Raw genomic sequence first — 12,745 nt, 5'->3', positions numbered from 1 at the left:
CCATGCCTATGTAGCCTACAATTACGGTAGCCCAAGCTTAATGATTACGTCATGCTCCTCAAAAGTCTTGAAGCCAGGGTTAGGCTAATTAAATCTTTAAATCGTAGGCCGACAGTGATTTACTCGAGTGTGATTCTCTTTTCATTTGGTTCCTGAGGGAAACAAGAAGAGAAAGGAGACTTTCTATATTGTGTCGTTTCAAAGTCATTGTTATTAAGGTATTATTGACATTGTGCACAAAAACACTTGATCTTTTTTTTTTTTTTGCAGAAACATTTATTGTTTTGATCCTCTTTTCTGCTGTTGTAATACTGTCAGGTCTAATTAAAGTTTCATTCTGAAAACTGCATCCAGGACCAATAATTAAATACAGTACAATGATTTCACTGACACTTTCACTGACTTTCAACAAAAACATACAGGGTCACATCTAATAGTATGCCTCTAAATGGAGGGTCATGGCATCATTCTGTAAATCAAATCAGGACAGTTGGCATCAACAGGACAAAGGTGTCTAGTGTTCAAGGTTAACATAGACAGCATGCTTTTGCTAGTTGTCACTGGATGATAGTCAATGGAAGATGTCCATAAGAGCTACACAGTGTGTTAAAGGCTGTCTGTCCAGTTCTAGATATAGGCTACTTATTCACCTAAATAGCCATCTAGTCAAATATGAATATGTAAATGAAACAGCTCAATGCACGTAGAGCATCATAAGTGAGGAATGGCCAAGTGAACACCTTTTTAATGTTAAGTACACATTCTAAATCAATTACAAATAAACAAGATTCATTAAAATATACACTTCTTCATAAAGATCTTCATATAAGAATAAATATATATTTTTGACGGCCATTTCTCCATTACCATTCTCGTGCCCTCAGTCTTCACAAGTTAACAGACTGCTGGAGGTGGACTCTCCCTGCCCCTTCTCGCTCCCTTTCTCCCTCTCTATGTTGATCTGGGTGTCCAGAGCGGCTGCGTCCAGGGAGGCCCAGTCGCTGCCCCCGCTGCCCCCGTGCCAGGAGCTGCGGTGGCCCTTATCGCTGCCCGGGTTCTGGTGCTTCTTCTTCCCGCGCTCTCCCTGAGTCGGAGTGTTTGAACAGCTCTTCCTCCAGCTGTGGCAGTACGATAGGCTGATGCTGCTGCGGTGACCTGCAAAGAGACAACATACATGCACACACGCACACGCACACACACACACACACACACACACGGCAACAAAAACAATGTGGGTACAGAGCAGTCGTGAGGTCTGTGGCTGTCTCTTTCTGGTGTCATATCGATCTAACTTCACTGCTGAACACCTTGGTATAGAAATTTAAAAATGTGCTCAGGCTTACATTTAAATTAAAGTACATTCCTGTAGCAGTAGGACAAATTAAAAGAGAAGATAGGGAGATTTTCTTATTGGAGGACACTCAGGATGACAACACATTCTGACACCGAAATGTCAGTGTCACTGGCAAAGTGATTGCAGTGAAGAAAAATCACTCATTGTGAGTATGCACTTGCACTAGTAAATATGGAGATAATTCATGACACTGCTGAGATCAACACACTTTCAATTCCATAAGAAAAACTGAGTGTGACTAAAATAGTAGCACCATGACCACAAATGCTCATGAGTTCCTGCAGGTCACGTAGTCAAGCAAGGTGGGAACATTGTGGGTTATGGGCTACACACTCACACACCTAACCCAATATACTGTAAGATGCTTTGGGGATGATGCATCCTAAGCATATTGGCCAGGAGAAGATTATAGGTATCTCACTGAGTGTCTCTTGATCATCATTGTGGGTATCAATGGTTATCACTCACTTTCTATCCTGGGCCTCTTACTGGGTTATTGGATTTCAGGGCCACAACAAGGAATGGACCCGAAGGGCTTGTGCTTGTGCTTGTGACACAAAGTGGTTAGAATCCTACACATATTATTATACGTGTATGTCTGTATAACTGATGCATTTCTGTATAACTGATACATTTCTGAACATCTCAAATGTTAGTGTGGTCGGACTGTCTTCTAAGGTGACTATGATTGTCTCCATTATGACTCTCTCAAATGTAATGTTTTTCTCATTAAAGGGACACTTCACCGATTAGCATTTAGCTTTGTATCTTTAGAAAACCAGTCATGTTTTTGAATGGTCGTGCATCATTCCCTCAGTTTGCCTTGAGATGGGAGAAATACGGATTTCAAAGTTGGACTTCCTGCTTTCAATGATGTAAAAATCATCATTTTACATCATTGAAAGCAGGAAGTCCTATTCATGGGCTTCATTGAAATCTGTATTTCTCCCATCTCAAGGCAAACTGAAGGAATGATGCACGACCATTCAAAAACATGACTGGTTTTCTAAAGATACAAAGCTTAATGCCAATCGGTGAAGTGTCCCTTTAAACTAATAGATATTACCATGACAAACAGTTTATTTGACAAGTTTTCTGAAATATTATTTTTATATGCAAATCAGGTGTTGGACAATTTTTTTTACAGAAGTAATTTTGGATATCTTTTTATCATTCCATAAATTAAGATTAGTCACAGAACAGCACAGCGTATGAGGGGGGGAAACCCCCCTAAACCCCTCAACCCCTCATTTTTAAGAAAATGGCCAATATTCTCTGGTTTCAAAAGGGTTGCTACCAACCTGTCTCTGCTGAGCAGGTACAGAGAACTGGGCCTCTGACTAGCTTTGTGTGTGTCAGTGGGTATGTTACCTTCGGAGTCACTCCCCTCTCTTCCTCTTCGGCTTGTCATCTCTCTATCCAAGTCTCTCCCACAGAAAATGTTGTACACGTTTGCCCTGAACTCGTGGTTCATGATCTGGTAGATGAAGGGGTTGACCATGCAGTGCGACTTGGCGAACATAGCTGGGATCAATGTCACCTCCGGGGGCAGGCTGGATACGGCCCGAGTGCTCTGGGTCCCAACGACTGAACCAGAACCCGCTGAAGACACCGGGTTGGAGTCCGGCCTGAAGTTGGTTTGCAGTGTACTGTTACTCCACATATCCAGAGTCTCATAGATAGTGGTGTCATTTTCCACGGATGTCCAGTTGAGGAGAGACGGAAAAGCGAGGAAATCGGCCAGCTTGGGGGTTGCTTGCCCTGTTGGCCCGGCTTCAGCTGTCAGGATTCCTACATACTCTCCTGGTTCCTCCTTGGCCGTCAGTGCAGAGTAGAGAGAAACGATAGCGTACGGCATCCAGGCCACGAGAAAAGATGAGCAGACCACTGCAGCAATCTGTAATGGAAGAGGATTGTTGATTTTATTGTGAATCTGTTGATTTCATTTTGTATTTGCTTATAGATCACAATCATATTGCTAGTAGATTTTCACGTTGTTACCATAGAGAAAACCCTAAATAACACTTAGAATTTTGAACAGAAGGTTTTCTGTAAGCCATTAACTTTGACTGTCCATATATTTTATGCCCAGGGAAACCTCATTTTATTTAATATTTTTGAAAATTTCGTGAAAAAAAAAAATGCATGAGAAGGGCACTGGAAAGCCATGGCTGTATCAGGTGAACAATATTCGGCACCACAACACCAAGGATCTCCTTGTTGTTTAACTCAATTCTGAAATAACACTTAGGCCTAATTGAGTCATTCATTTCAGCCACAAGCCAAACACGAACCAGTTCCATCGAAGGCTCTGTGGCTCGTAGTCGCAGTTTCTGGCAGATTTGTGACATTTTCTCAGAAATTCTGACTTTAATCTCAGAAATTACTTCTGACTTCTGATTCTCAAATATTTTGAGATTTTTTCTTGGAATTTTAAAATATATTTTCTCTTCATGTGGCCCTTATACACTTCCATAAGACACAGTAGATGAACATAGATAAATACGGCATCAAGCACACATGAAAAAGATTACCTTTGTGAGTCTCAATTCTTTGCTGCTGTGTGTGACAGTTGAAGATGGAATGGATGCCAAGGTACGACTAGAACGATAAACCTAAGAGAATATAAACACCAGCACTGTTACAGCATTCCTGAGAAGACACTTCACAAGTCTCAATGTGAAATTGAACAATTCATGTACCAAGTTTTATGCTAAATCTACTTGCTTTTTTGCTGTATCAAATATACAGTGATGGTTCGCCCTATCCCACTCTAGTCAGTTTCAACTGATCCACCACCATGTCTGTCACACATTAGTTTCTGCAGACACAATGCTTTTTGTGCAACACAAAACATTTTCCCTTACCGTCACCATGATGGCGATGTAGGAGGTGATGATGATGAAGGTGGGCACTCCGAAACAGAGGGACATGATGAGAAAGATGTAGATCCTGTCATTGAGAGATGACTTCATACTCCACCTGTTGGGATACATGGGAAGCACAAAAGGGTTTTATCTTTGGACTCCATGTGAGAGCACTCTAGATGGCTTGCAACCATGCAACCCAGAAAGCAGTTGATCCTGCTTGGGCTTGGATCTCATGAAGATCCTATGGATCAGTTGGCATGCAGCAGGGCTGTTAGGGCTGATCCACTTTAATCCCACTGACTAAAGAACAGGTAGTGATCTACTACAAATGGCACACATTACCACATGTATGTGGTCAGATACCCACTTTAACCCCACTGACTAAAGAGCAGGTTGTGATCTACTACAAATGGCACACACTACCACATGTATGTGGTCAGATATCCATTTTGTTGCAGCCCATCATGCATTGTGAATCTCTCTGTCCACATTTATTTGAGAGTGGCGTGCCAGGAATGTGTGCATGTTTAATGAGGAAACAGGACTTCTTCAAAGGGCTGATCAACTATCCTATGGGGTTTGAAGCAATTCTTCAGGTGAATTGTAGAAATGTAAGGGAGGAAATCACTGTGAACCACTGAATGCATCACGTACCAGTTAATTGTGCAGCTTGTGGCATATGGTTCTGGCCCATAGCTACCGAAACCAAAAACAGGAAGTAATCCCCAGAATATGGTGTAGATCCACACCAGCACAATGGACAGAGATGCATGTCTCCTCTCAATCCACTGACCTGAGACAGAGAAAGTGACAGAGACATAAAGAAACAGTTACTTACCCCAACCAAAACACATCTTGTTTTTTTGCTATAACATCACACATTATATGTGGGTTATAGTAGTTACACAGACCTAGTAATACGATATTGATAAGGATATGCCATTCCTTTGCACAAAATATTCAAATGACTTAAGTGTAATTTAAACGTACAGTACAATAACAGGCTGACTGACTGGTTCATACTTTAATTACGATTCATCCACTGCCTCACACTCTGAAATTCTATAACGCATCCTGTTAACATCCAACATGCCGTTGTCTAATCAAAATGGCCAGTATGGCTTCAGTGATGTACATTCATTATCCATCACAGCATTAATGATAGCATCAGTCCAGGTAATTAGAGCTTAGTATCTCACAGTTCCATATATTACATAGCCACCACAATCCCATTGATGGACAGGTGACAGGCCGAATAAAGACGGCAGTGCATTTCGCTGTGCCACAGTGACCAGGGCAACAAAGATAATCTGTATCCCTATGGTGATTTTAGATAATACACATAATTCAGGATGGGAGGTAGAAACCAAGGTAACACAGGAAGAGGGAGGAGAGCATTCATGCCACAGAAAACAGAAAGGATTAGATGAAAGGAGAAGGACATTTGCACAGTTGTGAAAATTGGAGACAAGCACACTGATAATTGAGGCTGGATATGGTGAAGAAAACGGTCATCACACAAGGAGCACTTAAGCCCAAAGTACCATTGCTCAAAACATGAATTGCTCCAAATGAAAGGATTAGAGAATAATCTAAATTGAGATTATTTGAAGCATTCTCTTTGCTTTGCCTCCAAAACAGCACAGAAAGGGCAAACAAATGAAAAGGGTGTGTTGGAAAAAAAGATGCTAATAGCCTCAAAAAAAAAAAAAAAAAATCAACAAAGCAGTGCAGGTTTTTGACTACCGGGCTTCTGGTGATTCCGTCACATTCTTACCGTACTGGATGCTGCAGATCTTGAACGCGCGGTCCAGAGAGATAAGGCAGGTGGTGAGCAGGGAGCCGATGCCAAACACAAAGCCTTGCACCCCGTAGAACAGACACCCGGTCTGACCAAACACCCAGGCATGAGACAGGCTATCACAGAGACCAAAAACAACCGCATAACTCACATCTCACAATCAATTGAAGACATCCTGCAACTTTGAAACTATTACAATCATTTAATCATTAATTACACTATTTCAAAGACTAGAGACACACATCTTAATATATATATGAAACCTCTATAAATGAGGACCTTATTTATAGTAATAAATAACATGGTAAAACTACATAAAGGATGCTATCTGTAAATACATTCTGGAAGTAGTCCTGATCATTTGTAGAACATGATTCAGAATGACACAGAATCTGGTGTCCACTCCAGAAAGCAGAACCACGAAGGTCTGCTTTCCCTCTGAAGATGTGCCCCCTGCAGTAGCCCTCCCCTGTTCACTTTGATTTGGCCAATCAGCCATGAAAAGAAACCCTACAGGGCATCTGATTATGATAATCAGATGGGATGGATGTGACTTAAAATGACATACTAAAGCTTTTTTTTTTTTGCTGAAAGCATCCCCATATGGAGTCATCAAGCTTATATACTTATAATGATGTATTTATTTATACATGTTCCATATGGAATTTTACAATTATAGTGAGAAAGTCTTAAGATTGTGGTGTTTCAAAATGCTACAGTTTCCATCAAATTGGCCTTCCAGATACAAAGTGCACTGCGCAAAATAGACAGCTCACAGAGAGTTTTGCTTGCTTATGCTGAGCTTGGCTCAATGCGTCGACAAACCATTCTTCTGCTCGTGCATCCCTATTTATATGCATATTTATACTTTGTACATGGGCAGCCTTATCCATCCTACTGTACATGTCATGAGAGACTAAAAGCTTCCCACTCACCTGGAAGTAATAGGAAAGGGTGCGCCAAGGAGACTGTAGCCAAAATCACACACCGCCAGGTTTATGGTCATCAGCTCGTGGGGCCTGAGCTTCTTTCTCTTTCGCCCAAAAACCAGCAAAACCACACCATTACCCACCACGGACACCACACCTAGGGAAGATATATAAGAGGTATATCACATGAGTATACACATATAAATGATATCATACGTGAGTGTCGATGAGTATGTAATGCAGATGTCCACAACTGTCAGTTTTCAACATACACAAGTGAAAAAAAAAGAAAAGAAAAAAAAGCATCCATATTCTGTGGAGCATATTCAGCATACACAAATCGGCAACTGCTGAGTGGCAAAGAATCTGAACGTTCAGGAAACCCAAGACATCTTTAAAAAGCAATAAAAAGCAAACGTGCATTAAATCATCATAAGTATTAACGAGTAAGCAGGACACTCAAGTCACAAGGCTTTCTCCGACACAAAGCTTCCGCTTGTTTTCATGACCGAGGGAGCACGGAGAGAGAAGTGCATGGGCTTTCCCATGCTTCAGGAACGGAGATGAGGCAAGATTTAAAAAGCGTGCCTGTGGGACAGAGATGATGGAGAACGGCCAGCACACAGACACACAGACCTCAGGCGGGCTCCGAGACCCCTGGCTGCCCCACAACAGTGGGCGGGCACAGCGGTGCAAATCTGCTCTCATTGATTGTCTGTGTTCCAAAATCATTTTCCCTTCACATCACATTGTGTCAATCAATACATAATACATGATTTTTTTAATTTAATGTGTGCGCACGCTCTCTTCTCTCTCTCTCTCACACACACACACACACACACACACACACACACACGCACACAAACACACACACACACACACACACACACACACACTCACACACACACACACACACACACACACACACACACACACACATATACACACACACACACACATACACACTATGATCCAACTTCCAAATATTGAAATGGAACATGACAAGTCATAAATGACTCAACACACTTTACTTTCCAGCTACCAAAATGCAACTGTTACAAACCAATGGACATGACTGACAAATAGCGAACAGTTTTTATATTACTGCTTGCATTATGTTTGATGCAGTGAGCAACTAATGTAATGTAGTGTGTGAGTCACTGTAGTGAAATGCGTTGGATATACCTGTGGTGATGAGGAAAACAGCCACGGCTAAGTCTGCAGAGGGAGACAGCTGAGAGCGGAAGAAAGGGGGAATTGAAGAGGGTACCGAGACAGCCCCTCTCAAAGTACCATTCACTCCCACAGACATTAACTAAGGGAGAAAAAGAATGAGAGAGAGAGAGAGAAAGAGAGGAAAGTAAAAACAGATGAGGTATGGCTAATAAGACAAAGTAAAGATAAATTCATGCAAGTTTAACTCAAGAGGAAAGAATAAAATACCCGATCAAGCGAGACGATTCAAAAAAATAATGAAGTCATCAGAGCTGCTCTAGTGCTGGGTTGGCTGTTCTTACCTTAGTTCATTTAAAATCCCAGGGAGAATACAGGCATTGAATACCAATCAGGCTCCCTAAAAATAGCAGAGAGCTAGAGTTTCTCTCCGTCCTCTTCTGCAACTTGCTCTGCCTTTCTCTCCTCTTCTTCAGCGAGTTGTGTTCCTTTCTGTATTTTGTAGCAATAAAGTAAATGAACATCCCTGACCATCTGGTAAGGAAATGACCAGTGCGAGAGCCAGCAAGCACAAAGAGAGAAGTATTGGACCAGCACTCTCAACCTTTTTGACCTCTCACCTCCATGCTTGTACCCATCTGTCTGTCTCTCTCGCTCTCTGTCTCTCTGTCTCTCTCTCTCTCTCTCTCGCTCTCTGCAACAGACAAATCGTCTATCCCCCATCCACTTTTTTTGCTTTCCCTCTGTGAACGATCGTGTGCTCCACCCCTGCCATCCCATTATGATGTGCATATGGTGGGTGGATGATGTCACGAAGGAGAGAGTGAGTGAGAGAGAGAGGGAGAGAGAGAGAGAGAAGGATGGAGGGAGGAAGAGACAGAATAGTAATAGAAGCGATGACATTCTAGAACTGCACATCTTGTTGGCCAACAGATTAAGATGAATGTAGGTCTGATTCAGGGGCTTAATCTCTGTAGTGTACCATTTACAGTAAAGAGCCTGAAAAGGGTCAGAGGGAGAAAGGGAGAGAGAGGATCCAAGAGAAATACAACTGTCCGATAGAGAGAGAGAGAGAGAGAGAGAGAGAGAAAGAGAGATAGATAGACTGATAGATAGATTGATAAAGAAAGAGAAAGAGAGAGAGAGAGAAAGAGAGAGAGAAAGAGAGAGAGAAAGAGAGAGAGAAATCATAATTTAAAAAGATAAAAAAAATAGTAAAAACTCAACTCAACAGCTCAACTAATCCTCAATCCCCACTCTTATCAAAGGAATTGAGGAGAGAGGCTTAAAACAGTATTAACACACTCACTCTCTCAGTCAAACACACACACACACACGCATGCACACGCGCATGCACACACACACGCACACACATACGTATAAAACAAAGCATTAATCTTAGCTTTAAGGTGATGCATGATGCGGTTCACGTGATGTGCATTTGAGAACCTGAACAACAGATCTCACGCACCACCACATGGTGAAGAAGAATTCAAATTCAGTTGAAATACACGAAACACTCAAACCACATGTTGGGCTGTAAGACATCAGATTACCATCTCATGCATGTTCAACAGAGTGTACAACTGAACACACACACCGCAGCTGTGCAGATGTTTAAAATGCAGTTTTCAAAAGTAGTCTGTTAAAAAAAAGTCCTTAATACTGTATATATGGCTCTAATGAAACTACACAGAGAGACTGAGGTGGTGAGCACACAGAACATAACAGCTTTGTTCTTTCTATATGTAAACTTCTGACCTACATACACTTTACCATCACCACCATCACCGTCATTATCAGTGCATGCATCAGTGCTAATATGATGATAAAGCCAACAGACTCCACACACAGGTCCTGCATGCCTCTCTCCCCTCTACTGATGTCAATAACATTGACTGGCATATTTCATAAAGGTTCATAAGGTAACGGGCCCTGCCATTGTCAGGTTGGGTTATTCATGCAGCATTGCCTAATGGAGGCCGTATCGAACTGAATCGAGAGAACCAAGGATTTTGTAAGAGGAGAGAAAATGTGTGTGTGTGTGTGTGTGTGTGTGTGTAAATTTTGTTATCATGTAACAAAATTAAAGAGAAGAAGCAAGTAATCAACAGAAGAACAAAGTAAAAATAAATCAACTACAGAAAATATTCCTGTTCTGATGCAAATGCCTCTAAAAGCCACTTCTGTAAAAAAATGAGATAACGACGGTGAGCGAATAGTCTCCACACATATAAGTTAATTAAATAATTTTGCTTCAAAACCCGCTATATAGCCTACCACTCTCTTCCTGGTCTGAAATATTGATTTTTTTTTGGCGAAACCCTATAGGAGCCTGATAGAAAATGCTCATTTAAAAGAAAAGTGGTCAGACGGATTTAGAGGGTTTTGCATCTGAACCCATATTTGCATCCTAGCGAGCCATTACTTTCCGGAAATTACTACTTACTAATGGACAATTTATTACTGTTACTCATGGGCTCTTGGAATGTTTAACACTCTGAAAAGCGCCATGAGACATGAGTAATATTTTGGTGCTCAATAAGTGAAATTAAATTGAAATGGAAATATTCTTACTAGAATGTTACTGATTTTGCACTGCATGTTACCACACTGCACATAGCTGTACACACTATCTGTCATGGATACTAAATATCCATACTTATATAATGTTTATAATGTAACATTATGATAATTGTAATGTTAATTACATGATCTATATTGTTATTCTCTTACACTGCTACTACACTGCATGTACCTGTATGCTGTTCATATGCGACATAGCCTTTATAGTCTGCTCTGATTACTATACACTGCATATTTATAGCCTATTTAATTTAAATTACTTTAAACTAACTGTATACTACTGTCTACACTGTGTTATAAATCATGTCCACCACCTGTCTATACTTTGTATATGCCCTTTTCTGCTTTTTTTGCACTTCTGGTTGTACACTGCACAATGACAATAAAGTTGAATCTAATCTAATCTCATTTTAACCACTCCAAAAGGCAGTCCTCCTTCAGGCTTTCTCACTGCGAAAAGGGAAGTAGGGTTCTACAGACAAAGAGCAGTACAAATATTCCGTTTCAAATCACCCAGTGGCTGACAGGTCACCCTCTCCAAAAATCTGAAAAAAATGACAGGTGTTTATGGCCAAACCTATGCATAAATCTTAAATAGTATATCAGTATCTCTAATGGTTCCAAAACCCTTTGAAGCTTCAGGTCATTTTAAGCATCGTGGTGAACAGTCCTTTTTGTTCAACTTCCAACATTAGCTCTTTTGATATTTCACACACATTAGTGGAACTAAGTGAATAGAAGCACATTTTCATGTTGAATTAAAAAAAAAAAATGCAATCAGATCAGACGTACCTTGTGTAATTTCTCCTCTGCAAAGCTCTGAAAATGGCTATAAATTCATTATGTGAAAATACATCAACTTTGAGGGCTTCTCGTTCAAAAAGTGTACAGAAATTCATCAGATTTTTTTCCACTCATAACATGTCAATGCATTAACTTTGGTTGTTATCATTATCATATTGTCAGAGCATTTTTTTTTTTTTTAAATCGGGCTCGGTTTTCAAAAAGCCTGTTTTCATCTTCTCATTTCACCATGTGGACAGTTAACAGGATTTTTTTTTAAAGAACGGGCCTTTAGACTGTGCTATCCACTGAATTTGTATTGGACCTGCAGTACCACTTTGCACCACATGTGTAGCTCTTTTAATACAATGGAAGTCAATGTAAGATTAAGAGAGACACTTGTTTGCTGCAGTGCCTGCACATATCCAATCTAAACATTTTATGGTTCATAATAATTACTGCAGCAAGAACTACATACTCCTCATCAATAAATCTTAGCAAAGAAAATTAACTGATCAACTAAATTATGCACACATAAGACTGACTAATCATACATGAAGCAAGAGGATTTACCATCTTTGTAACAAGTTTTCTACATCACCAAAGAAGTTGGAAAATGTTGGGGAAAAAGTTGAATGTCACAAAAGAACATATTCAAGAAAAAAGGGGGTTCTAAAATGCAGTGCATTGTCAGATGCAGAAAAAGTGTTGCCTCAGTTGAGATCAGGTAGCCTATTTTAAAAAGATACTCACAAGTTATCTTCTTTTATGAATGCCTCTTGGCGCCACACAATAACGAGCTCTCATACTTTATGGATGCTTTCATGTGATGGAAACAATCATGGTCATCTTCATCAAGTGAAATACCTGATCTCAACTGAAGTAACACTTTTTCTGCATCTGAAGAGTTCAGTCTTATCAATCACATTGATGAGAGATTCCTAACGTTATACTTCTTACTTCGCCTAAACTTTACGAACTGACAATAAACAGCATCAACAGTCAGGAAACAATGTATGTAGGTCTACCTTTTCTGTAACGGCAACGACAGATGTTTGTAAGAGTTGCTGTTTCTGTTTATCACAATAAGTTTTAGTTTCATCTTCCCTCTCGTATGGTGTTCCAGACTAGATCTCCCTGAAAGAAGACCAATGGTGGGCATGGCCAGGCTATAGCACACTTCTGTTAAAAAAAAAAAAAAAAAAATCAGGTTAAAACGTAGAAATTGACCATTCAAAACTACACTGCC

At 40.4% G+C, this 12,745-nt stretch overlaps 1 protein-coding gene across 1 annotated transcript; it reads right to left on the bottom strand.

The window, feature by feature from the left end:
• Positions 1–297: 297 nt before the first annotated feature.
• LOC134082670 (rhodopsin-like) lies at positions 298–12,599 on the bottom strand. The gene is made up of 10 exons (XM_062538549.1): positions 12,525–12,599; positions 8,472–8,619; positions 8,140–8,269; positions 6,961–7,111; positions 6,002–6,141; positions 4,879–5,017; positions 4,222–4,336; positions 3,889–3,969; positions 2,726–3,251; positions 298–1,155 (listed from the first exon to the last, which is right to left on the bottom strand). The coding sequence occupies exons 3-10, from the start codon at positions 8,264–8,266 to the stop codon at positions 881–883; spliced, it is 1,554 nt and encodes a 517-aa protein (XP_062394533.1). The 5' UTR covers positions 8,267–8,269; positions 8,472–8,619; positions 12,525–12,599; the 3' UTR covers positions 298–880.
• Positions 12,600–12,745: the final 146 nt, after the last annotated feature.

This window comes from Sardina pilchardus, chromosome 6 (genome assembly GCF_963854185.1).
Source record: "Sardina pilchardus chromosome 6, fSarPil1.1, whole genome shotgun sequence".
Lineage (NCBI taxonomy): Eukaryota > Metazoa > Chordata > Actinopteri > Clupeiformes > Clupeidae > Sardina > Sardina pilchardus.
Note: the sequence above shows the minus strand (reverse complement) of the source record. Positions and strands in the feature narration are given on the sequence as shown.

What these genes read in the sequence shown, in the direction of transcription:
- LOC134082670 (XM_062538549.1), bottom strand. Translation starts at nt 8,266, where the DNA reads ATGTCTGTGGGAGTGAATGGTACTTTGAGAGGGGCTGTCTCGGTACCC. An exon ending in TGTTTTCCTCATCACCACAG is followed by an intron (nt 7,112 to 8,139) that starts GTATATCCAACG and finishes TATCTTCCCTAG; the next exon opens with GTGTGGTGTCCGTGGTGGGT. An exon ending in ACAAGCTGCACAATTAACTG is followed by an intron (nt 4,337 to 4,878) that starts GTACGTGATGCA and finishes GTATCCCAACAG; the next exon opens with GTGGAGTATGAAGTCATCTC.